This window comes from Oncorhynchus tshawytscha, linkage group LG30 (assembly GCF_018296145.1).
Source record: "Oncorhynchus tshawytscha isolate Ot180627B linkage group LG30, Otsh_v2.0, whole genome shotgun sequence".
Taxonomy (NCBI): Eukaryota; Metazoa; Chordata; class Actinopteri; order Salmoniformes; family Salmonidae; genus Oncorhynchus; species Oncorhynchus tshawytscha.
In genome coordinates this window covers 37,225,493-37,253,030 of record NC_056458.1, presented here as the reverse complement: position 1 = coordinate 37,253,030, position 27,538 = coordinate 37,225,493, and the positions used below count along the sequence as shown (strand labels likewise).

Below are 27,538 nucleotides of genomic sequence, written 5' to 3'. Positions count from 1 at the left end.
GCGTGTGTAGAGTCAGTATAAATGTGTATGTGTGTGTAGAGTCAGTATAAATGTGTATGCGTGTGTAGAGTCAGTATAAATGTGTATGCGTGTGTAGAGTCAGTATAAATGTGTATGCGTGTGTAGAGTCAGTATAAATGTGTATGCGTGTGTAGAGTCAGTATAAATGTGTATGCGTGTGTAGAGTCAGTATAAATGTGTATGCGTGTGTAGAGTCAGTATAAATGTGTATGCGTGTGTAGAGTCAGTATAAATGCGTATGCGTGTGTAGAGTCAGTATAAATGCGTGTGCGTGTGTAGAGTCAGTATAAATGCGTATGCGTGTGTAGAGTCAGTATAAATGCGTATGCGTGTGTAGAGTCAGTATAAATGCGTATGCGTGTGTAGAATCAGTATAAATGCGTATGCGTGTGTAGAATCAGTATAAATGCGTATGCGTGTGTAGAATCAGTATAAATGTGTATGCGTGTGTAGAGTCAGTATAAATGCGTGTGCGTGTGTAGAGTCAGTATAAATGCGTGTGCGTGTGTAGAGTCAGTATAAATGCGTGTGCGTGTGTAGAGTCAGTATAAATGCGTGTGCGTGTGTAGAGTCAGTATAAATGCGTATGCGTGTGTAGAGTCAGTATAAATGTGTATGCGTGTGTAGAGTCAGTATAAATGTGTGTGCGTGCATGTTCTGTGCATAAGCATAGAGATGGTGCAAAAATCTAATACAAGGGTGAACTCAGTCTGTGTAGCCATTCTGTTTAGCAGTCTTATGGCTTGGGGTTAGAAGCTGTTCAGGAGCCTGTTGGCGTCAGACGGTACCGATTGCCGTGCGGAAGCAGTGAGAATGGACTGCGGCTTGGGTGGCTGGGGTCTAAAGATTTTCCGGGCCTTCCTTTCACACTGCCGGATATAGAGGCCCTGGATGGCTGTACGCACCACCCTCTGTAGCGCTATGCGATCAGGGGCGGTGTGGTTGCCAGCAGCTGCAGGTTGTCTTGTCAAATCAAATGATCAAATAACATTAGAATTGTCACATGCTTCTTAAACAACAGGTGTAGTGAGACAAACAGTGAAATGCTTACTGACGGCCCTTCCCAACAATGCAGAATTAGAAATAATACAAAATAAATAATAATTATAGAAAATTGTAACACAAGGAATAAATACACAATGAGTGATGATGGCTTGGATATATACACGGGGTACCAAGTCAATGATAGCTTGGATAGCTTTTTGAGGATCTGAGGGCCCATGCCAAATCTTTTCAGCCTCCTGATGGGGAAGAGGCGTTGTCGTGACCTCTTCACGACTGTGTTGGTGTGTTTGGACCATGATAGGTCCTTAGTGATGTGGAACTTGAAGCCATCGACCCTCTCATCTACAGCCCCGTATGTGTGTATCTTCCAGGACCTAATCGCTGGATCACTGTCTGTATGATCTGTATGAAAACAAGGTTTGGTTGAAGAAAAGGTGGGATAAATCATTTGGTTCCTGTGTGTAGAAATGGAGAGATCCAATGGTGGAGGAGATTTAAGAGTGTGATGCTGAGATAAGCTTCTGGGTAGACAGTCTTGCTTGGTTTGTTTGATGCAACGGTTTCCCATCTTATCTTCACTCATTTTGGAGTAAGCTTAGAAAGGTCGCCTTACAAACATTGCTCCTAGCTTACCCACTACAGAAGTAGTGTTTGGAGAATCTTCATCAAGGACTGTCAAAGTGTTAGCCAAAAAAACCCTGCCAATTTCAACAACAGTATTGCTCCTTAGCACCATCCCAGAGATATGAGCAACTCTGTCATTGAAGCTATGATCATTCTTATTCTTATTGAGGGAGTAGCTCTATCTGACTGATACTTTCACTGATCCCACCAGCCAGCCACTCACTCAGTCAGGGTTCTGTTCAGTTAAATAGCTAACCACCCAATATGGATTTCCAAATATATTTCTCAAGCCTTCTCACTTACCCCCTGACTAGTGTAGCAATAAAAATGATCAATTCAACTTTAACACGTAGCTGTGTGAAGCCTCTCTCCTGCTGGAGTATTGCTAATTTTAGCCTGAGTAACTCCTCTCCTCTCTGGTGAAGGGAGTGTGGAGCGGAACCTTCTTGCTGTGTTCTCACAGTAGAGGATGCTAACAGGCTAATGGGCCTTGCACCCAGTGCATGATAACAAGTTAAAGGGCTGGCGTCCTACTGTGGAGGATGCTAATAGACTAATGGACTATGCTCCATCAGTGGAGGATGCTGACAGCTAGCCACAGCCCGCTAGCTGTCTAGAGCATATTGGACTGTTAGCTGAATAGATCCGTAGGCCAATTTCTTGGGCCTCTATACCTATTTTGCCAATTGGACTTGGACCCCTCTGCTACTCGGAACCCAACTAATCCATCACGACTAGTCTATCGATGTCACCACACGCGGCGGCTTAAACAGACTTTCCTCTATCGCGACGTCCCTCTAAGGCCCTTCTGCTAGCTTGCTAGCCCCGGCCTGTTAGCTGTCTGAATCGCCGTGTCTCCAGCCAGCCCAACCACTCGCTGGACCCCTATGATCACTAGGCTACGCATGCCTCTCCCTAATATCATTATGCCTTGTCCATTACTGTCCTGGTTAGTGATTATTGTCTTATTTTACTGTAGAGCCTCTAGCCCTGCTCGATATGCCTTAACCAACCATTTATTTCCACCTCCCACATATGCGGTGACATCACCTGGTTTAAACGTCTCTAGAGACAATATCTTTCTCTGATCATTACTCAATGTCTAGGTTTACCTCCAATGTACTCACATCCTACCATACCTTTGTCTGTACATTATGCTTTGAATATATTCTATCGCGCCCAGAAACCTGCTCCTTTTACTCTCTGTTCCGAACGTACTAGGTGACCAGTTCTGATAGCCTTTAACCGTACCCTTATCCTACTCCTCTGCGTTCCTCTGGTGATGTAGAGGTTAATCCAGGCCCTGTAGTGCCTAGCTCCACTCCTCCCCAGGTGCTCTCATTTGTTGACTTCTGTAACCGTAAAAGCCTTGGTTTCATGAATGTTAACATTAGAAGCCTCCTCCCTAACTTTGTTTTATTCACTGCTTTAGCACACTCTGCCAACCCGGATGTTCTAGCCGTGTCTGAATCCTGGTTTAGGAAGACCACCAACAACCCTGAAATTTCCATCCCCAACTATAACATTTTCCGACATGATAGAACTGCCAAAGGGGGCGATGTTGCAATCTACTGCAGAGTTCTGTCATACTATCCAGGTCTGTACCCAAACATTTCAAGCTTCTACTTTTAAAAATCCACCTTTCCAGAAATAAGTCTCTCACCGTTGCCGTTTGCTATAGATCACCCTCTGCCCCCTGCTGTGCCCTGCAATCAATTCGCCATATGTGAATTGATTGCCCCCCCATCTATCTTCAGAGCTCGTGCTGCTAGGTTACCTAAACTGGGACATGCTTAACACCCCGGCCATCCTACAATCTAAGCTTGATGCCCTCAATCTCACACAAATTATCAATGAACCCACCAGGTACAACCCCAAATCCATGAACACGGGCACCCTCATAGATATCATCCTGACCAACTTGCCCTCCAAATACACCTCTGCTGTCTTCAACCAGGATCTCAGCTATCACTGCCTCATTGCCTGCATCCGTAATGGGTCTGCGGTCAAACGACCACCCCTCATCACTGTCAAACGCTCCCTAAAACACTTCAGAGTGCAGGCCTTTCTTTTTTTCTTTTTTTACCCCCCTTTTCTCCCCAATTTCGTAGTATCCATTTATTAGTAGTTACTATCTTGTCTCATCGCTACAACTCCCGTACGGGCTCGGGAGAGACTAAGGTCGAAAGTCATGCGTCCTCCGAAACATTACCCAACCAAGCCGCACTGCTTCTTAACAGCGCGCATCCAACCCGGAAGCCAGCCGCACCAATGTGTCGGAGGAAACACCGTGCACCTGGCGACCTTGGTTAGCATGCGCCCGGCCCGACAGTAGTCGCTGGTGCGCGATGAGACAAGGATATCCATACCGGCCAAACCCTCCCTAACCCGGACGACCAATTGTGCGTCGCCCCACGGACCTCTCAGTCATGGCCGGCTGCGACAGAGCCTGGGCGCGAACCCAGAGTCTCTGGTGGCACAGCTGGCGCTGCGATGCAGTGCCCTAGACCACTGCGCCACCTGGGAGGCGCGAGCAGGCCTTTCTAATTGACCTGGCCCGGGTATCCTGGAAGGATATTCACCTCATCCCGTCAGTAGAGGATGCCTAGTTATTCTTTAAAAGTGTTTAACTCACCATCTTAATTAAACATGCTCCATTCAAAAAATGTAGAACCAGGAACAGATTAGCCCTTGGTTCTCTCCAGACCTGACTGCCCTTGACCAGCACAAAAACATCCTGTGGCGTACTGCATTACCATCAAATAGCCCACGTGATGTGCAACTTTTCAGGGAAGTTAGGAACCAATATACACAGGCAGTTAGGAAAGCAAAGGCTAGCTATTTCAAGCAGAAATGTTCATCCTGTAGCACAAACTCAAAAACGTTCTGGGACACTGTAAAGTCCATGGAGAATAAGAGCACCTCCTCCCAGCTGCCCACTGCACTGAGGCTAGGAAACACTGTCACCACCGATAAATCCACTATAATTGAGAATTTCAAAAAGCATTTTTCTACTGCAGGTCAATGCTTTCCACCTGGCTACCCCTACCCCAATCAACAGCCCTGCACCCCCCACAGCAACTCGCCCAAGCCTCCCCCATTTCTCCTTCACCCAAATCCAGATAGCTGATGTTCTGAAAGAGCGGAAAAATCTGGACACCTACAAATCAGCCGGGCTAGACAATCTGGTTGTTTGCAACCCCTATTACTAGCCTGTTCAATCTCTCGTTCGTATCGTCTGAGATTCCCAAAGATTGCAAAGCTGCCGCGGTCATCCCCCTCTTCAAAGGAGGAGAAACTCTAGACCCTAACTGCTGCAGACCTATATCTATCCTACCCGGCCTTTCTAAAGTCTTCGAAAGCCAAGTTAATAAACAGATCACCGACCATTTCGAATCCTACCGTACCTTCTCCGCTATGCAATGTGGTTTCAGAGCTGGTCATGTGTGCACCTCAGCCACGCTCAAGGTCCTAAATGATAACATAACAGCCATTGATAAGAGACAATACTGTGCAGCCGTCTTCATCGACCTGGCCAAGGCTTTCGACTCTGTCAATCACCACATTCTTATCGGCAGACTCGACAGCCCTGGTTTCTCAAATGATTGCCTTGCCTGGTTCACCAACAACTTCTCTGATAGAGTTCAGTGTGCCAAATCGGAGGGCCTGTTGTCCGGACCTCTGGCAGTCTCTATGGGGGTGCCACAGGGTTCAATTCTCGTGCCGGCTCTCTTCTCTGTATACATCAATGATGTCGCGCTTGCTGCTGGTGATTCTCTGATCCGCCTCTACGCAGACGACACCATTCTGTATACCTCTGGCCCTTCTTTGGACACTGTGTTAACTAACCTCCAGACGAGCTTCAATGCCATACAACTTTCCTTCCATGGCCTCCAACTGCCCTTAAATGCTAGTAAAACTAAATGCATGCTCTTCAACCGATCGCTGCCCGCAACTGCCCGCCCGTCCATCATCACTACTCTGGACGGTTCTGACTTAGAATATGTGGACAACTACAAATACCTAGGTGTCTGATTAGTCTGTAAACTCTCCTTCCAGACTCACATTAAGCATCTCATCATCTCAATCCGATATTTAATCTAGGAATCGGCTTCCTATTCCTTTCATCCTTCACTCATACTACCCAAACATACCCTCGGAAAACTGACCATCCTACCGATCCTCGACTTCGGCGATGTCATTTACAAAATAGCCTCCAACACTCTACTCAACAAATTGGATGCAGTCTATCACAGTGCCGTCCGCTTTGTCACCAAAGCCCCATATACTACCCACCACAGTGACCTGTACGCTCTCGTTGGCTGGCCCTCGCTTCATACTCGTCGCCAAACCCACTGGCCCCAGGTCATCTACAAGTCTCTGTTAGGTAAAGCCCCGCCTTATCTCAGCTCACTGGTCACCATAGCAGCACCCACCCGTAGCACGCGCTCCAGCAGGTATATCTCACTGGTCACCCCCAAAGCCAAGTCTTCTTTTGGCTGCCTTTCCTTCCAGTTCTCTGCTGCCAATGACTGGAAAGAACTGTAAAAATCACTGAAGCTGGGGACTCATATCTCCCTCACTAGCTTTATAGCACCAGCTGTCAGAGCAGCTCACAGATCACTGCACCTGTACATAGCCCATCTGTAAATAGCCCATCCAACTACCTCATCCTCATACTATATTTATGTATTTATCTTGCTCCTTTGCACCCCAGTATCTCTACTTGTACATTCATCTTCTGCACATCTACAATTCCAGTGTTTAATTGCTATATTGTAATTACTTCGCCACCATGGCCTATTTATTGCCTTACCTCCCTTATCCTACCTCATTTGCGCACACAGTATATAGACTTTTTCTACTGTATTATTGACTGTATGTTTGTTTATTCCATGTGTAACTCTGTGTTGTTGTATGTGTCGAACTGCTTTGCTTTATCTTGGCCAGGTCGCAGTTGTAAATGAGCCTACCTGTTTAAATAAAGGTTAAATTAGTTGTGTTTTTTTTTTTTAAATATCATGCTAGTGGGCTGTGCTCCTACAGTGGAGGATGCTAATAGGTAAATAGGCTATGCTCCCTTTTTGGAGGATGCTAGCAGGTAAGTGGGCTGTGCTCCTACAGTGAAGGATGCTAATAGGCAAATAGGCTATGCTCCCTTTTTGGAGGATGCTAGCAGGTAAGTGGGCTGTGCTCCTACAGTGGAGGATGCTAATAGGTAAATAGGCTATGCTCCCTTTTTGGAGGATGCTAGCAGGTAAGTGGGCTGTGCTCCTACAGTGAAGGATGCTAACAGGCTAATGGGGCTGGGTTTGCCAATCAATCAATGGAATGGCGTTTTCGTAGCACATTTCAGCTCCTTAGATCCAAACTTAAGTCTTTGCCTCTATCTGTCAGTTACAGAAACCTGCCTACTGTCTGTCTGGTGAGGTGAGTGTAGGGAGGGAACAGTACCTCTTTTGCTGTAACTCTCCATGTGGCTGGTATTTAGTCCCCTACTCACAGTCCCCAGTGTCTGATACACAGAAGCACGCACAACCTGACGCTCAGTACATCCTGAAAATGGGAGAAGAACCACAACTTCAAACTCCCACTCCTGTTTTTGTTTGCACACGCAAAGTATATTGACTGAGTTACATAACCACTCCAATCCTCACAGAGACGGAGGCATAACAAAACAGCTAGTTTCATAAACAGGGTTTTTAATCTGGACATATCTGCCGTGACACTGCTCTGCTCACTTTAATTAAATCCAAAGACAACCTTGGTGAGGCCTTAGAAAACAGTCTGTGTTTGTGTCCCACATAGCACCCTATTCCCTATATAGTGCACTGTTCCCTATATATCGGTCCCTGGTCAAAAGTGGTGCCCTTTAAAGGTGCTTGGGTGCCATTTGTGACGCTGTCTGTGTGAATAGGCTAACTGAACACAGCAGAACTGTCCTGCTGTTTACTAAAGCCCTGGAAGATCTCCAGACAGATAACGGCCCTTTGCGTCTATTCTGACACAGCAGTCAGAACATTCTGAGCTCTGATTGGATGAGGATGTCTCCCTGGACCCCCCCGGTTGGCGAGGCTTGGGCATAGTGTCAGTGAGTGATTGACAGGAGCTAATAAATTCTCCTCCTGGCTAGGCTCTCTTCTGGGAGGAGGATTCTGGTAGGGAGGTTGTCCTCATGTCTACAGCACAGCACGCCACAGAGCCGCCTTCACAAAGCCTCCTCACTCACTCTACCGTATCCAGCTGCCACAGTCTGGGCTGTCTCTGACCCACTTTTTATCTCTCCTCCCTCCCTTGTTCCCTCTATCCCTCCCCCTTTCTTCCCCTGTGTCTTTTGATATGTGAAGCTTTGGTTTCTCTCTCTCTCAATTCAAGGGCTTTATTGGCATGGGAAACATATGTTAGCATCGCCAAAGCAAGTGAAGTAGATAATAAACAAAAGTGAAATAAACAATTCAAATTTACACTAAACATTACACTCACAGAAGTTCCAAAAGAATGAAGACATTTTAAATGTCCTATTATGTCTATATACAGTGTTGTAACGATGTGCAAATAGTCTCTCTCTTTCTCTCTCGCTGTGTCTATCTGTCTCTGTGTTTATCTGTCTAATCCCGAGAGCCATGTTGTGATGCTGGACTCGTTCCTGTGTCTGCTTAGTAATCAAGATAAATAGCACAATGGATTTGGTTAAATCAGAACATGTTATTCTTCAGTGAATGAGCTTAGATTTCAGATGAAAGTCAGATAGTGTCTTATCATTGGACCTCAATGGATAATGAAGTTATCCACATCCCAACATTCACCTACAGTACCTACAGTACACACTGACTCTGCTCTTGCCCTTTTCACACATTTATTTGAGGGGATATCTTACACTAACTCATTAAAGTTGTCTCTGCTATATCCGTGTAGTCTGTCTGATATTTTTTTTAACTGTTCGAGTATTTACAGATTTTTATATATATATATATATATATATATATTTTTTTTTTTTTTTTTTTTTTTGAATACTCAAAAACCAAAAATCTATTTTAGAATACAAGGCCTGCATTAGAAAAACAATATGTGCGCATTAACCTTTCCAACAAATCGCAACAATGCCTAATTTATCATAACCATTACAGATAATAAATCCTAGTTGCTCAATTGTTCCGTGTGTGTGTGTATATACATATGTATATATTTTTTGAAATATTTTTTTTATTTAACATTTATTTAACTAGGCAAGTCAGTTAAGAACAAATTCTTATTTACAATGACAGCCTAGGACCAGTTGGGTAACTGCCTTGTTCAGGGGCAGCATGACAGATTACATTGTCAGTTCGGGGATTCGATCTAGCAACCTTCCGGTTACTAGTCCAACACTCCAATCACTAGGCTACCTGCTGCCCTGTGTGACTGTGTACATATATATAAGTACACAGTCAATAAGAAAGGTAGGGCCATTTAGGATTAATTTCTTTAAACAGTAATATCAACTGGTTATATTATATCATGGAACACAGTCTGTAATATCAACTGGTTATATTATATTCTGGAACACAGTCTGTAATATCAACTGGTTATATTATATTCTGGAACACAGTCTGTAATATCAACTGGTTATATTATATTCTGGAACACAGTCTGTAATATCAACTGGTTATATTATATTCTGGAACACAGTCTGTAATATCAACTGGTTATATTATATTCTGGAACACAGTCTGTAATATCAACTGGTTATATTATATTCTGGAACACAGTCTGTAATATCAACTGGTTATATTATATCATGGAACACAGTCTGTAATATCAACTGGTTATATTATATCGTGGAACACAGTCTGTAATATCCACTGGTTATATTATATCATCGAACACAGTCTGTAATATCAACTGGTTATATTATATCATGGAACACAGTCTGTAATATCAACTGGTTATATTATATCATGGAACACAGTCTGTAATATCCACTGGTTATATTATATCATCGAACACAGTCTTCCAAAAGGCAATATCCTCAGCAGTGGAGCTAGCTTGTAGAAGCCTATAGCTGTGCAATGGCATAGCCTTGTTTGTTAATTTATCAGACAAGACGCCTTTATTTCCCGAGCCATTAACACAGTTAAAACACCTATTGTTTTAAAAAATAGATACAAAAAAACAAACATAATATGACAGAGTAAAATAGAACAGAATATTTTTCAAATTAAAAAGGTTGCCAGTGATGCGCATGTTGTGCCTGGAACACTTCTTCTCAGACTGATCATTTGAAATGGGGCTTGAAAGACTCTTTTTTTCAGTGGTTTTATAGGCATTTATTTCTGTAGGCCAATTGTGAGCTTGTGTGTGCACTCAGCACGCGTGTGTGAAGGGAGCACTCGGAACGCAATTGAGTGAATGGGACTTGGCAGGGAGAATGGTGTGATGCTTGGTTTGTTTTTTGTTGTGCCCCACAAATGGACATGTTCAGGCAGCCACAAAGCACATTCCACCAAATAGTTTTACAGTATTTTATTTACATTTTTTTTTTTAAATCTCTGGTTAAAGGTGGAGCTTTGACGTCCATTCGAGGATTCTATTACTCTTACTCATCCCTACTACTATCCCTGGCTACTCAGTGACTCAGAGCTGAGGGCTGCACCCTATTCCCTGCATAGTAAACTAATAATGACCAGAGCCCTATATATTATACTACTATATAGTGCACTATACAGGGAGCCATTTGGGCAACATTTGGGTCATAATTCCCTGTCCCTCTGGGGCTCTGGCCAGCCCCTCTAGTTCATGTGGCTGTTACTCTAGGATCAGGGGTAGAGTCGTCTCTAGCGCGTGTCGTGCCCTTTAAGCCCGGGGCCAACCTCATTTCCAAAGCGCGTTCCATACATGGTCGTCAGGGGAGTGGCATCGGTGCTCTGATAGTGGGCACGCAGACCTGTTCACCAGAGCATCTGGTGTCATCAGGCCTTAATTAAATCAACAGGTGTCTGGCAGGAGAGGAGAGTGCCTTGCTTAGCCCACTTCAGAGAGAGACCCTGCTTAGCAGTTATCTGTGCTCTGATCCAGGGACAGAAATGTCAGGAGGAAAAGGATAGTCTGTATTGGAGAGAGGTTTATAGTGCACTATAAAAGGAATAGAGTCCTATATATTAGGGAGGGAGGGAGGTGAATGTCTGCCCTCCTCTTATCCCCATTCCTCTCTGTGTTGCTTAGGGGCAGAGAGGTATTTGTGTTGAGAAGTTTCCCCCCAACACTCATAATCAAACACAGATACTGAACGTTGTGTCCCACATTGTGTCTATTTTTATCCTACTTGGAAGTAATGGAATACTGGCCACTCAATAAACAACCGAGCAGAGAGAGATATCAAACATTAAGCTTGTGGTTTTCTCCTCCCACACAGTGGCAGTGTGTCGGCCATATCTCCTCTGTTAACCATTTGTTAATGTACTTTTCCCATCAGCTGAATACATTGGGACACAATTACGGTTTTGTTCCTGGTGGGGCTAAACATTGCAGGGAGAGGAGAACAGCCATGCTTGTGTGTGTGTGTGTGTGTGTGTGTGTGTGTGTGTGTGTGTGTGTGTGTGTGTGTGTGTGTGTGTGTGTGTGTGTGTGTGTGTGTGTTTGTCTTCATGCATGCTTACGTGCGTGTATTGTGTGGCGGGCGGCCAGACAGAGGGAACAAATCTGTCTTTGTTGACAGTCTGGGTGGCTCAGCTCTGCCATGCTGTACCATCTAAGTGACAGGATGGACACCTCACAACACAGACAGATCTGTTCCCTCTGTCTGTCTGCCTGCCACAACCATGCATGCAGACTCCTCTCCTCTGTCTATCTGTGTCTCTCTCTCCCCCCAGCCCCTCTTCCCATCATCACTATGACTAATCATTAGTCACACACTCTCAGGAACATTAATAAAGATGTCCACTGAGATATACTGGGGAGGAAAAACACACTCTCACACAGATGTGCTTTCACACAGGACACACTGGGGGCATTCAGACGTGTGTGTATCCTGTCCCTGGCTGTGAGCCAGCCCCTGCCTGGTTTACTGGTAACTACTCACAGTGGATTGGCTATGGCCCAGACAGGCAGAGAGATCCCTGGGAGGAAGCTAGTCGCTTCAACTCTCCACAACACACACACACACACACACACTGCTCCTCCACCAGCCACATTTTGTCCCACTGCCAAACCAGAGCCCCCAAAACACACATGAAAACATATGAAAGTGATTTGACAGTGTGTGTGTGTGTGTGGAGGGGGGACTTGGGAATGCTGCTGCTAAGATAATTAGGCTAGCTAGGAGTCTGGGCTTGCAGACTGGTGCTCCTACGCCTGGCTGCAGACTAGTTGCACCTCTACCCCTAACCCTTTGGGAGGCTGAGACTGAATACAGAGAGAATAGGAGGGAGGGAAGCTGGGTGTGTTCCTGCTGTGTGTGTTCCTCTGTATGTCAGGTGGGGAACCTGGTTATTATAATGGTTCAGAGGACTGTGTGTGTTCCTCTGTACATCAGGTGAGGAACCTGGTTATTATAATGGTTCAGAGGACTGTGTGTGTTCCTCTGTACGTCAGGTGAGGAACCTGGTTATTATAATGGCTCAGAGGACTGTGTGTGTTCCTCTGTACGTCAGGTGAGGAACCTGGTTATTACAGTGCCTTGCGAAAGTATTCGGCCCCCTTGAACTTTGCGACCTTTTGACACATTTCAGGCTTCAAACATAAAGATATAAAACTGTATTTTTTTGTGAAGAATCAACAACAAGTGGGACACAATCATGAAGTGGAATGACATTTATTGGATATTTCAAACTTTTTTAACAAATCAAAAACTGAAAAATTGGGCGTGCAAAATTATTCAGCCCCCTTAAGTTAATACTTTGTAGCGCCACCTTTTGCTGCGATTACAGCTGTAAGTCGCTTGGGGTATGTCTCTATCAGTTTTGCACATCGAGAGACTGAAATTTTTTCCCATTCCTCCTTGCAAAACAGCTCGAGCTCAGTGAGGTTGGATGGAGAGCATTTGTGAACAGCAGTTTTCAGTTCTTTCCACAGATTCTCGATTGGATTCAGGTCTGGACTTTGACTTGGCCATTCTAACACCTGGATATGTTTATTTTTGAACCATTCCAATGTAGATTTTGCTTTATGTTTTGGATCATTGTCTTGTTGGAAGACAAATCTCCGTCCCAGTCTCAGGTCTTTTGCAGACTCCATCAGGTTTTCTTCCAGAATGGTCCTGTATTTGGCTCCATCCATCTTCCCATCAATTTTAACCATCTTCCCTGTCCCTGCTGAAGAAAAGCAGGCCCAAACCATGATGCTGCCACCACCATGTTTGACAGTGGGGATGGTGTGTTCAGGGTGATGGGCTGTGTTGCTTTTACGCCAAACATAACGTTTTGCATTGTTGCCAAAAAGTTCAATTTTGGTTTCATCTGACCAGAGCACCTTCTTCCACATGTTTGGTGTGTCTCCCAGGTGGCTTGTGGCAAACTTTAAACAACACTTTTTATGGATATCTTTAAGAAATGGCTTTCTTCTTGCCACTCTTCCATAAAGGCCAGATTTGTGCAATATATGACTGATTGTTGTCCTATGGACAGAGTCTCCCACCTCAGCTATAGATCTCTGCAGTTCATCCAGAGTGATCATGGGCCTCTTGGCTGCATCTCTGATCAGTCTTCTCCTTGTATGAGCTGAAAGTTTAGAGGGACGGCCAGGTCTTGGTAGATTTGCAAGGGTCTGATACTCCTTCCATTTCAATATTATCGCTTGAACAGTGCTCCTTGGGATGTTTAAAGCTTGGGAAATCTTTTTGTATCCAAATCCGGCTTTAAACTTCTTCACAACAGTATCTCGGACCTGCCTGGTGTGTTCCTTGTTCTTCATGATGCTCTCTGCGCTTTTAACGGACCTCTGAGACTATCACAGTGCAGGTGCATTTATACGGAGACTTGATTACACACAGGTGGATTGTATTTATCATCATTAGTAATTTTGGTCAACATTGGATCATTCAGAGATCCTCACTGAACTTCTGGAGAGAGTTTGCTGCACTGAAAGTAAAGGGGCTGAATAATTTTGCACGCCCAATTTTTCAGTTTTTGATTTGTTAAAAAAGTTTGAAATATCCAATAAATGTCGTTCCACTTCATGATTGTGTCGCACTTGTTGTTGATTCTTCACAAAAAATTACAGTTTTATATCTTTATGTTTGAAGCCTGAAATGTGGCAAAAGGTCGCAAAGTTCAAGGGGGCCGAATACTTTCGCAAGGCACTGTATAATGGTTCAGAGGACTGTGTGTGTTCCTCTGTACATCAGGTGAGGAACCTGGTTATTAAATGGTTCAGAGGACTGTGTGTGTTCCTCTGTACGTCAGGTGAGGAACCTGGTTATTATAATGGTTCAGAGGACTGTGTGTGTTCCTCTGTACGTCAGGTGAGGAACCTGGTTATTATAATGGTTCAGAGGACTGTGTGTGTTCCTCTGTATGTCAGGTGAGGAACCTGTGCTACATGGTGACGCGGCGGGAGAAGATGAAGACTTCTCTGTGTGACCTCCAGGAGAAGATCTTCCACCTGCAGATCCAGCTGCTGGAGGAGGACCTAGCTGGAGGTGAGTGGCATACACACACACACACACACACACACACACACACACACACACACACACACACACAGCACCCTATTCTGTCCTGCTCTGGGTCTACAGGAAGGTAACCTTCAAGACTAGAATGTAGACTATCTCTATCCTCATAGGCAGATAAAATGGCCCCCTATTCATTTTCTAGTGCGCTACTTTTGACCAGGGCACCACAGAGCAAGGGTGGTATTTCAACCATACAGCTCCTACTCTCCCTGACCTCAGTACAGCCGAGCCGGTCATGTGAGTGGTACTGTCGTCATAGTAGTCCATGTCCTCAGTCTGTCCCCAGTACTGGACCCACAGTAACACTCACAGGCCTGACCGTCCTTACACTCTATTACACTGGCTGAAGTCAAGGGCTTAGGCTAGAGAGTACGAGGACTTCCCCTGTGTGTCTGTCAGTAGGAATGGGAAATGAGCCCAGTCTGATACAGAATAACTAGCTAGGGCTCCCTGGAGGGAGGAACTAGAGTGTGTGTGTGTGTGGGGGGGGATTTATGTGCATAACATTTGAAAGAGGAGTAGGCTATGTTGGTTCAGGTGTGTGTTGGAGTGGGTCCTGTGTTTGTGTGGAAATGGAAGGGTGTGTGTATGGGCGGTTGTGTGTGTGTGCGTGTGTCGGTGTGTTGGACCGGGGAGTTGTGTGAGTCTCCCAGGCCTGTACTAATTTGCAGTGTTCATCATTCCAGAGCCCCGAAAGTCCACCGCTGTGTATTAAGACCTCCTGACTCCGCACTTTTCACTGCTATCAGGGGCCTGTGTTGGCCGCCCGGCTCTATGCAGCCATAGCTATTCACACATGGAAATGAGGGGCCGAAACACACAGACAGCCCCGTGAAGGAACACTGCTTCAGGGGATGCGTCGCAAATGACACCCTATTCCCTATGGGCCCTGGTCAAAAGCAGTGCACTATAAAGGTATTAAGGTGCCGTTTTGGACGGAGACAGGTCCTCTGTCTGCACCCTCAGATGGAGAAAGATGAGGCTGTCAGTATCATAATGACTGGATGACTTCTCCCTCGTCCCTTTATTTCTCGCTACTTCTCTCTCTCCGTCTTTCTCTTTCCTTCTATATCAATTGCCTTTTCGCTCTCTCTCTATCTCACCCACTTTCTCTCTCTCTCTCTCTCCATCCCCCCACTCTCTCTATATACTGTATCTATCCCCATCCGACTCTCTCGGTCTCTCCTTCTCTTTCTCTGCTGGGGCCTGGCTCTCATGGCATACAGAGGAACACACACAGCCGTCTTCTTCTCAGAACTCACTTTCTTTACTGCTGCTAGCTCACAAAAAACATCAGTTTGCTTGTCATGTATTTTTTGTATTTTTTATTTAACCAGGTAGGCCAGTTGAGAACAAGTTCTCATTTACAACTGCGACCTGGCCACGATAAAGCAAAGCAGTGCGTCAAAAACAACTCATGAGTTACACATGGGATAAACACATGGGATAAACAAACGTACAGTCAATAACACAATAGAAAAATCAATGTACAGTGTGTGCAGATGTAGTAAGATCAGGGAGGTAAAGGCAATAAATAGGCCATAGTGGCGAAATAATTTAAATTTAGCATCAACACTGGAGTGATAGATGTGTAGAGGATGATGTGCAAGTAGAGATACCGGGGTGCAAAAAAACAAAAACAATATGGGAATGAGGAGGTTGGGTGGGTTATTTACAGATGGGCTGTGTACAGATGCAGTGATCGGTAAGGTGCTCTGACAGCTGATGCTTAAAGTTAGTGAGGGAGATATAAGTCTCCAACTTCAGTGATTTTTGCAATTCGTTCCAGTCATTGGCAGCAGAGAACTGGAAGGAGAAGCGGCTAAAGGGGGTGTTGGCTTTTGGGATGACCAGTGAAATATACCTGCTGGAGTGCGTGCTACGGGTGGGTGTTGCTATGGTGACCAGTGAGCTGAGATAAGGCGGGGCTTTACCTAGCAGAGACTTGTAGATGACCTGGAGCCAGTGGGTTTGATGTCAAATATGTAGCGAGGGCCAGGAGTGTTGTATGGCATTGAAGCTCGTTTGGAGGTTTGTTAACACAGTGTCCAAAGAAGGGCCAGATGTATACAGAATGGTGTCGTCTGCATAGAGGTGGATCAGAGAATCACCAGCAGCAAGAGCGACATCATTGATGTATACAGAGAAAAAAGTTGGCCCGAGAATTGAACCCTGTGGCACCCCCATAGAGTCGAAAGCCTTGGCCAGGTTGATGAAGACGGCTGCACAGTACTGTCTTCTATCGATGGAGGTTATGATATTGTTTAAGACCTTGAGCGTGGCTGAGGTGCACCCATTACCAGCTCAGAAACCACATTGCATAGCGGAGAAGGTACGGTGGGATTCAAAATGGTCGGTGATCTGGTTGTTAACTTGGCTTTCAAAGACTTTAGAAATGCAGAACAGGATGGATATAGGTCTGTTACAGTTTGGGTCCAGAGTGTCTCCCTCTTTGAAGAGGGATGACCACGGCAGTTTTCTAATCTTTGGGGATCTCAGACGATGAAAGAGAGGTTGAACAGGCTAGTAATAGGGGTTGCAACAATTGCGGCGGATCATTTTAGAAAGAGAGGGTCCAGATTGTCTAGTCCAGCTGATTTGTAGGGGTCCAGATTTTTTGGCTCTTTCAGAACATCAACTATCGGGCTCTGGGTGAAGGAGAAGCGGGGAGGGGCTTGGGCAAGTTGCTGTGGAGGGTGCAGAGCTTTTGGCTGGGGTAGGGGTAGCCAGGTGGAAAGCATGGCCAGTCGTAGAAAAATGCTTTTTGAAATTCTCGATTATCGTAGATTTGTCAGTGGTGACAGTGTTTCCTAGCCTCAATACAGTGGGCAGCTGGGAGGAGGTGCTCTTATTCTCCATGGACTTTACAGTGTCCCAAAACGTTTTGGAATTAGTGCTACAGGATGTTTGAAAAAGCTAGCCTTTGCTTTCCTAACTGACTGTGTATATTGGTTCCTGAAAAGTTGCATATCGCGGGGGCTATTCGATGCTAATTCAGTACGCCACAGGATGTTTTTGTACTGGTCAAGGGCAGCCAGGTCTGGATGGATATAAGGGCTATATCTGTTCTTAGTTTTACATTTTTTGAATGGGGCATGCTTATTTAAGATGGTGAGGAAAGCACTTTTAAAGAGCAACCAGGTATCCTCTACTGACGGGATGAGGTCAATATCCTTCCAGGATACCCGGGCCAGGTCGATTAGAAAGACCTGCTCGCTGAAGTGTTTTACGGAGCGTTTAACAGTGATGATGGGTAGTTGTATGACCGCGTACCCATTACAGACGCAGGCAATGAGGCAGTGATAGCTGAGATCCTGGTTGAAGACAGCAGAAGTGTATTTATAGGGCAAGTTTGTCAGGATGATATCTATGAGGGTGCCCATGTTTGCGGATTTGGGGTTGTACCTGGTAGGTTCCTTGATAATTTGTGTGAGATTAAGGGCATCCAGTTTAGATTGTAGGACGGCCGGGGTGTTAAGCATATCCCAGTTTAGGTCACCTAACAGTACGAACTCTGAAGATAGATGGGGGGCAATCAATTCACATATGGTGTCCAGGGCACAGCTGGGGGCTGAGGGGGGTCTATAACAAGTGGCAACAGTGAGAGACTTATTTCTGGAAAGGTGGATTTTTAAAAGTAGAAGCTCGAACTGTTTGGGCACAGACCTGGATAGTATGACAGAACTCTGCAGGCTATCTCTGCAGTAGATCGTCCCCTTTGGCAGTTCTATCTTGACTGAAAATGTTGTAGTTGGGGATGGAAATCTCAGAATTTTTGTTGGCCTTCCTAAGCCAGGATTCTGACACGGCTAGGACAGGGCTGTTGCGGTGACCATATTACTGGCACACCAGCGGACATGAGTCATGAAGGCAGTCAAATGAATTACCATTTAGTCACGATAATTGCTGTAGGCTCCTCTAAGCTCTGATGCCACTGATGGTCATTAGTAGCCTACCAAACTTGCTAACGGTCAGTTGCTAATGTCCTGTACTCAGGGCTCTATTGTCTCTCTAATTACTCTGACATCAATGCAAATGCAATCGAAAATCACATCAAATACTTCATTAGAGTCCATGACATCATGTTGCTCTACATTTCTATAGGCTATGCAATTGTGGGAGAAAACAGAGTGATGGCCGTTAAGAAAAAGAGGAGGATCCCATCCACTTTCTACAGGCTAGGAATACTATATTTATTTCTCAACTTTCCTAATATTAAGCACATTGCTTATCTATACAACAGTAGTATAGCCTTCCTGGCTGGCATGAAAATGGACCACAAGAAAATGGATAACATGTATTTTTTCCCTGCCCCTGTTTTGAGACAGGTGCATGATAATTGTACATTCTATATCAAAACAAATTTCACACAAAACGTTTGACCTCTGTCATTGCCAGCAAAGGGTATATAACAAAGTATTGAGATAAACTTTTGTTATTGACCAAATACTTATTTTCCACCATAATTTGCAAATAAATTCATAAAAAATCCTACAATGTGATTTTCTGGATTTTTTTCTCTATTTTTTTCTGTCATAGTTGACGTCTACCTATGATGAAAATTACAGGCCTCTCTCATCTTTTTAAGTGGGAGAACTTGCACAATTGGTGTCTGACTAAATACTTTTTTGCCCCACTGTAGTTCATCAACAGCCTTGGTTTCTTAAATGATTGCCTTGCCTGGTTCACCAACTACTTTTCTGATAGAGTTCAGTGTGTCAAATCGGAGGGCCTGTTGTCCGGACCTCTGGCAGTCTCTATGGGGGTGCCACAGGGTTTAATTCTCGGGCCGACTCTCTTCTCTGTATACATCAATGGTGTCGCTCTTGCTGCTGGTGATTCTCTGATCCACCTCGACACAGACTGTATCCCTCTGGCCCTTCTTTGGACACTGTGTTAACTAACCTCCAGATGAGCTTCAATGCCATACAACTCTCCTTCCGTGGCCTCCAACTGCTCTTAAATGCAAGTAAAACTAAATGCATGCTCTTCAACTGATCGCTGCCCGCCCGTCCAGCATCACTACTCTGGACGGTTCTGACTTAGAATATGTGGACAACTACAAATACCTAGGTGTCTGATTAGACTGTAAACTCTCCTTTCAGACTCACATTAAGCATCTCCAATCCAAAGTTAAATCTAGAATCGGCTTCCTATTTCACAACAAAGCATCCTTCACTCATGCTGCCTAACATACCCTCCTACCAATCGTCGACTTCGGCGATGTCATTTACAAAATAGCCTCCAACACTCTACTCAACAAATTGGATGCAGTCTATCACAGTGCCATCCGTTTTGTCACCAAAGCCCCATATACTACCCAACACTGCGACCTGTATGCTCTCATTGGCTGGCCCTCGCTTCATACTTGTCGCCAAACCCACTGGCTCCAGGTCATCTACAAGTCTCTGTTAGGTAAAGCCCCGCCTTATCTCAGCTCACTGGTCACCATAGCAGCACCCACCCGTAGCACTCGCTCCAGCAGGTATATCTCACTGGTCACCGCCAAAGCCAAGTCTTCCTTTGGACGCCTCTCCTTCCAGTTCTCTGCTGACAATGACTGGAAAGAACTGCAAAAATCACTGAAGCTAGAGACTCATATCTCTCTCACTAGCTTTAAGCACCAGCTGTCAGAGCAGCTCACAGATCACTGCACCTGTACATAGCTCATCCAACTACCTCATCCCCATACTGTATTTATTTATTTATCTTGCTCCTTTGCACCCTAGTATCTCTACTTGCACATTCATCTTCTGCACATCTACCATTCCAGTGTTTAATTGCTATATTGTAATTACTTCGCCACCATGGCCTATTTATTGCCTTACCTCCCTTATCCTACCTCATTTGCACACACTGTTTATAGACTTTTTTCTACTGTATTATTGACTGTATGTTTGTTTATTCCATGTGTAACTCTGTGTTGTTGTATGTGTCGAACTGCTTTGCTTTATCTTGGCCAGGTCGCAGTTGCAAATAAGAACTTGCTGTCAACTACCCTACCTGGTTAAATAAAGGTGAAATTAAAAATTAAATTTAAAAAAACATTTTAAGCTAAACATTCTGATCTGTTGCGTCAGCCTCGTTGCGTAATATTTTGGGGGAATTCTAGTGGTTGTATTAATTTAGGATCTACTGCATCCCACAACTGTCCCAGACTATGTTTGTAATATTTATTTATTGCACAGAATAGAATAGGTTGACTTTTGTACTACTGGGGATAGTAGATTGACGTAGGCTATTTGTTAGGCCTACTCATCATTTTGGCAGACAAAAATTTATCGTGGACAGTTGTTCCAATATCTTCAATATGCACCTCAGAATTGGATAAGGACGTGCGCTGTTGCGTCCCCGATGTGTCTGTCTTCACTTGTAGCCTGTGAGAAAGACCCGATCACGTGATGGAGAGCCATGTGAGTGAGATGAGGTGCTTCGGGTCGGGCAGCATTTAGGGAGGAGGGTTCCAAAAGGCATGGATTTTTTTAGAGTGCATTATGATGGCCACACAAAGGGGATGCCGCCGGAAATTCGAGGCATTATCAAGTGCTTCTCAAATTGTGAATGAGAGACTGATGAAGTGTGTACAGCCTGCGCAAGAAAACTAAGCTTTTTTTCATATCATCATTAGAGTCTCATCATACAGCCTTTTCAATGTGTTAAAGTCAAAACATGTAGCCCAACGTTTGTAGAACAACTAAAGTTACATTAATAACTCTAAATTAAGCATATAGGAGCACCTATTTTTTGGGAAACCGCTCAACACAGAATAGTCGCATGTGCGCCCTCCCTCAAATAGATAGGAGAAAATATCCTTTCTATTTTATTCAGCTTTGTTCAAATGTATTCTTCATACTATAAAATAGTGTAAGATAATGCCATGGAATTCTAAGCAAATCTTGTCTGCTAAATGTTCTCGTGTAGCCCACAGACATGGCATAGCCCGATCGGGACCGAACATAAGGACAACTCAGAGTATGCTATTCTGTTCTTCTGAAATAGACTACATTTTTTTCATATCACGTTTCTTTATACCTGTCTAAAATAAAGAATGGATTTATTGTGAAGGTGTAGGCTTTATTACATGGATTTCTTAGACTTTTAAAACATTTAGATATTCCAGAGGTCTGCATCAGTGTGTGGATCCAGGAGATGCTGAATGTGTTTATGTTGATTAACGGTCAATTGCCGTGAGACCGACAGTTATTTGCTTGACAATCACCGGCTGACGAAATTTCATGACCGCCACAGCGCTAGTCATGGAGACACCCCCCCCCCCAGTCAAAATAATTGCACTATGTAGGGAATAGGATGCCAATATAGGATGCAGGCCATGTCTGGGTCTCAGCTCCCACAGGGAGAAAATACTGCTCTGTATCTGTCTATCTAGTCCTTAGAGTAAGCCACTCGAGTGAGTCACATGCTTTTAGGGCTGAACACAGCCGTAGTTGAAGAGCAGCAGTCCCTGTAAGCACTGCAAATCAGGGAGGGTCCTGCCCATCTGCCTCTACAGCAGGGGGACACTGGGGCAGGCTCTGTTCCAATACTTTACACATGCATCCTTCCCTCCTTCCTTCCTTGTAGTCATATGGGAATGGAACCCTGAAATATTCACTAATCCATTATGAAGGGTCCATTCCATGACCTGTTACTTCAAGGAGGAAAGGATACATGTTTAAGGTATTGGACAAGGAAGATCGGAAGAAGGGTGAGTTTTGAAAGTATTAGAACAGGGCCACATACTGCTGTCCTGAACTCACCCTTGTTCAGGTTATCACAGGAAGGAAATGTAATTCTGTATGTATCAATCTAGTGAGAAGGTAATGTACTTGTACATCCTGTGTCTGTTTCTCTCAACCACAGCCCTACAATGCAGTTGATGGTGGCTTGTGTTTGGGATATCTGATCGTGTATCTCTCTGTGTGTGTATCGAGAGGGAACTCTGGGGCTGAGGGAGTGTGAGAGGAAGTGTGAAAGAAAGAGAGGAAGTGTGAAAGAAAAAGGCTCTGTGGTGTCGCGCTAACGAGCGCAGGTAAGAGGTGAGACACTGTGCCTCACACACACACACACACACACACACATACCGCAGCTGAGCAAGCCCAGGAAGAGAGGAAATGAATCACACACTTCGAAAAGACGAATCCCTTTGCGAACCTGACGAGGCAATCAAATTGAAGAGAGCAGAGAAAGAGAAGTGACAGAGAGCAGAGAAGTGAGAGAGGGAAAGCAGAGAAGTGAGAGAGAGAGAGAGAGAGAGAGAGAGAGAGAGAGCAGAGAAGAGAAGAGAAGAGAGAGAGCAGAGAAGTGAGAGAGAGAGAGAGAGAGAGAGAGAGAGCAGAGAAGTGAGAGAGAGCAGAGAAGTGAGAGAGAGCAGAGAACTGAGAGAGAGAGCAGAGAAGTGAGAGAGAGAGCAGAGAAGTGAGAGAGAGAGCAGAGAAGTGAGAGAGCAGAGAAGTGAGAGAGCAGAGAAGTGAGAGAGCGCAGAGAAGTGAGAGAGCAGAGAAGTGAGAGAGAGCAGAGAAGTGAGAGAGCAGAGAAGTGAGAGAGCAGAGAAGTGAGAGAGCAGAGAAGTGAGAGAGCAGAGAAGAGAAGAGAGAGAGAGCAGAGAAGAGAGAGAGAGCAGAGAAGAGAGAGAGAGAGCAGAGAAGAGAGAGAGCAGAGCAGAGAGAGAGAGCAGAGAAGTGAGAGAGAGAGAGAGAGAGCAGAGAAGTGAGAGAGAGAGAGAGCAGAGAAGAGAGAGAGCAGAGAATTGAGAGAGAGAGCAGAGAAGTGAGGGAGAGAGCAGAAGTGACAGAGAGAGAGAGCAGAGAAGAAGTGACAGAGAGCAGAGAAGAAGTGAGAGAGCAGAGAAGTGACAGACAGAGAGAGAGCAGAGAAGTGACAGAGCGAGAGAGCAGAGAAAAGGAAGAAATGACAGAAAGAGAGAGCAGAGAAAAGGAAGGAGAGAGAGAGATGCAACTGAACTGACAACAATATTTTCAAATGTCTCTCCAAGTTGGACTGTTGCAGAGGATGAGTTTTTCACACAAATAGCCAACGTATCACTCATTAATATATACTCTATCCTATTCACAGTCACACACAAACACTTACCGACACTGTGTTCAGGCACACACCCACACAACAGATTTTTAAAACAACATGGACAGATGGGTATACACACACCATGGGTAGCCTCAGTGTGAAACACAACCCACCGGGAGGACACAGTGAGGTACCACTCAGGTCCTCTCATGCATGTCCGGCTCCTCCATGCTAGGGGTAGCGTGAGGAAAGGAGGCCAGTGGTAGCTCCACACAGTACAGTACACCCCAGTGCCGCCACACTTCAGCCTATATTATAACCAACATGAGAGGAAGCCTGGCGTGCACGCCACCCGCTCTACTAAGCAGCGGGAGTGTGGTAAACCATGTCCCCCAACAATAAGGGCCTTCATGGAGGGGGGAGCTGCCAACCGCACAGCTGTAAATGCTGACTGAAGCCCTTCTGCGTTGTGGGACGGTTTCTCAGCAGGGTGCACATGCTACGTCTCTCTCTCTCTCTCTCTCTCTCTCTGTGTGCGTGTGCGTGTGTGTGTGTGTGTCCAAGTAGATGTTAGTGCCGTTTTATATTTACTGAAAGTGTGGTTGTGTGTGAGTGTGCATCCATATGTGTGAATACTTGCGCGTGTGTGTTGGTGTGTTTTCGGTGTCTACACACGAACTGGGATTAGAGATATTGAAGTTGTTGACTGAGGGATTTATTGGGTTTACTCAACCTGCCCACCAGGGAAACCACACGCACTTCCCCCTTGCGGTGGTAGGACTGGTTCTGTTAAGTGAGGACGGTTTGTCAGTTTGTTCTGTCAGGTTATGGGGATGTTTCTCATTTTGGTCTGTCAGGTTATGGGATGTTTCTCAGTTTGTTCTGTCAGGTTATGGGGATGTTTCTCATTTTGGTCTGTCAGGTTATGGGATGTTTCTATCATCAAAACCATTAGTCCTGCTAGTGGGGGTAATAGAAGCCATTCTGGGTTCAGGTGGCTCGGGAGACTAATTAACCATAAGGCCTGAGGGGGTGTGTTATTGGCCAATATACCACGACTAAGACCTGTTCTTATGCACAACGCGAAGCGGCGTGCCTGGATACAGCCCATGGTATATTGGCCATATAACACAAACCCCCAGGTGCCTTACTGCTATTATAAACTGGTTACCAACATAAGCACAACAGTAAACAAGTATTTTTGCATCATACCAGTTTTATATAGTCTGATTATACATAGCATCCAGGACCCAAACTACCCAGTTATATTGACTTCTGAATGTTTTCCACATATGAGGATGTGAATGACCACCCAATTTAGTTTACAATAATGAAATCAAACATTGACTGCAATGTATCCTACTCAGTATTTGACTATGTATACTTTATGTAACTCTATTTAACTGCTGCGCAAAGCATCTGGGTTCCAAATGGCACCCTATTTCTGAAATAATTTTGACTGCAGCCCTGCACTATATAAGGAATAGGGTGCAGACAGTATGTCCCCAAGGGTTCAGCCAGTCAGTAAAACAATTGTAGTTGATCTACTCTCTAACATGAGAGAAAATATCAAATCAAAATGTACTGGTCACGTACACAGTTTAGCAGATGTATTTTATTTAACCCTTATTTAACTAGGCAAGTCAGTTTAGAACAAATTATTATTTACAATAATGGCCTACCAAAAGGCCTCCTGCAGGGACAGGGGCTAGGATGAATATATATATATATATATATATATATATATATATATATATATATATATATATATATATATATATATATATATATATATATATATATATATATATATATATATATATATATATATATATATATATATATATATATATATATATATATACAGAAAATACATATATATACAGAAAATCAGAAAAGTTAGTATACCCCTCACATTTTTGTAAATATTTGAGTATATCTTTTCATGTGACAACACTGAAGAAAGGACACTTTGCTACAATGTAAAGTAGGGAGTGTACAGCTTGTATAACAGTGTACATTTGTTGTCCCCTCAAAATAACTCAACACACAGCCATTAATGTCTAAACCGCTGGCAACAAAAGTGAGTACACCCCTAAGTGAAAATGTCCAAATTGGGCCCAATTAGCCATTTTCCCTCCCCGGTGTCATGTGACTCGTTAGTGTTACAAGGTCTCAGGTGTGAATGGGGAGCAGGTATGTTAAATTTGGTGTCATCGCTCTCACACTCCCTCATACTGACTGGTCACTGGAAGTTCAACATGGCACCTCATGGCAAAGAACTCTCTGAGGATTTGAAAAAAAGAATTGTTGCTCAATATAAAGATGGCCTGGGCTATAAGAAGATTGCCAAGACCCTGAAACTGAGTTGCAGCACGGTGGACAAGACCATACAGCGGTTTAACTTGACAGGTTCCACTCAGAACAGGCCTCGCCATGGTCGACCAAAGAAGTTGAGTGCACGTGCTCAGCGTCATATCCAGAGGTTGTCTTTTGGGAAATAGACATATGAGTGCTGCCAGCATTGTTTCAGAGGTTGAAGGGGTGGGGGGTCAGCCTGTCAGTGCTCAGACCATACGCCGTACACTGCATCAAATTGGTCTGCATGGCTGTCGTCCCAGAAGGAAGCCTCTTCTAAAGATGATGCACAAGAAAGCCCGCAAACAGTTTGCTGAAGACAAGCAGCCTAAGGACATGGATTACTGGAACCATGTCCTGTGGTCTGATGAGACCAAGATAAACTTATTTTGTTCAGATGGTGTCAAGCGTGTGTGGCGGCAACCAGGTGAGGAGTACAAAGACAAGTGTGTCTTGCCTACAGTCAAGCATGGTGGTGGGAGTGTCATGGTCTGGGGCTGCATGAGTGCTGCCAGCACTGGGGAGCTACAGTTCATTGAGGGAAACATGAATGCCAACATGTACTGTGACATACTGAAGCAGAGCATGATCACCTCCCTTCGGAGACTGGGGCGCAGGGCAGTATTCCAACATGATAACGACCCCAAACACACCTCCAAGACGACCACTGTCTTGCTAAAGAAGCTAAGGGTAAAGGTGATGGACTGGCCAAGCATGTCTCCAGACCTAAACCCTATTGAGCATCTGTGGGGCATCCTCAAACGGAAGGTGGAGGAGTGCAAGGTCTCTAACATCCACCAGCTCCGTGATGTCGTCACGGAGGAGTGGGAGAGGACTCCAGTGGCAACCTGTGAAGCTCTGGTGAACTCCATGCCCAAGAGGGTTAAGGCAGTGCTGGAAAATGATGGTGGCCACACAAAATCTTGACATTTTGGGCCCAATTTGGACATTTTCACTTAGAGGTGTACTCACTTTTGTTGCCAGCGGTTTAGACATTAATGGCTGTGTGTTGAGTTATTTTGAGGGGACAGCAAATTTACACTGTTATACAAGCTGTACACTCACTACTTTACATTGTAGCAAAGTGTCATTTCTTCAGTGTTGCCACATGAAAAGATATACTCGAAAAATTTGCAAAAATGTGAGGGGTGTACTCAATTTTTTGATATACTGTATATATATATATATATATTGTTACGATAAATGAGTGAGGAGGTGTGGAGTCAGGCGCAGAGAGCAAAAGATGTGGGAAAAAACACGCTTTAATGTCCCGGAAACATAACATGAACCAAAAGTAGAAAAACAAATGATCAGAAATATAAACGGACAGCGTGAAACCCAAATACAAACAAAATACACTCAAACAACAAAACAGACTAACAAGCCCGCACGAAACAGAAGCGGGCTGAACAAACTATATATAACCCTACCCTAACAACCAAACAAGAAACAGGTGATACCAATCAGACAAAACCAAAGGAACACAGAACAACGGATCGGCGATAGCTAGTAGACCGGTGACGAGAAGAAGAGGGAGTCACCGTCGGTAATATTCGTGACATATATCTATAGAACAAAAGACACATCACAACAATAGAGACCTAAGACAACAACATAGCAAGGCAGCAACACATGAAAACACAGCATGGCAGCAACACAACATGACAACAACATGGTAGCAACATAACATAGTAGCAGCACAAAACATGGTACAAGCATTATTGGGTACAGACAACAGCACCAATGGCAAGAAGGTAGTGACAACAATACATCATGCAATGCAGCCTCAACTGTCAGTAAGAGGATCCATGATTGAGTCTTTGAATGAAGAGATTGCGATAAAACTGTCGTGTTTGAGTGTTT

At 44.6% G+C, this 27,538-nt stretch overlaps 1 protein-coding gene across 5 annotated transcripts in view; it reads left to right on the top strand.

Moving 5' to 3' along the window:
- LOC112246533 (protein Jade-1-like) overlaps positions 1–27,538 on the top strand; it is a 225,215-nt gene that overhangs the window by 168,071 nt on the left and 29,606 nt on the right. For all 5 annotated transcript variants that reach the window (XM_042309073.1, XM_042309074.1, XM_042309071.1 and 2 more), the window contains one exon: positions 14,146–14,263. In XM_042309073.1, the coding sequence (XP_042165007.1) occupies positions 14,146–14,263 (118 nt within the window). The remainder of the gene's footprint in view (positions 1–14,145; positions 14,264–27,538) is intronic.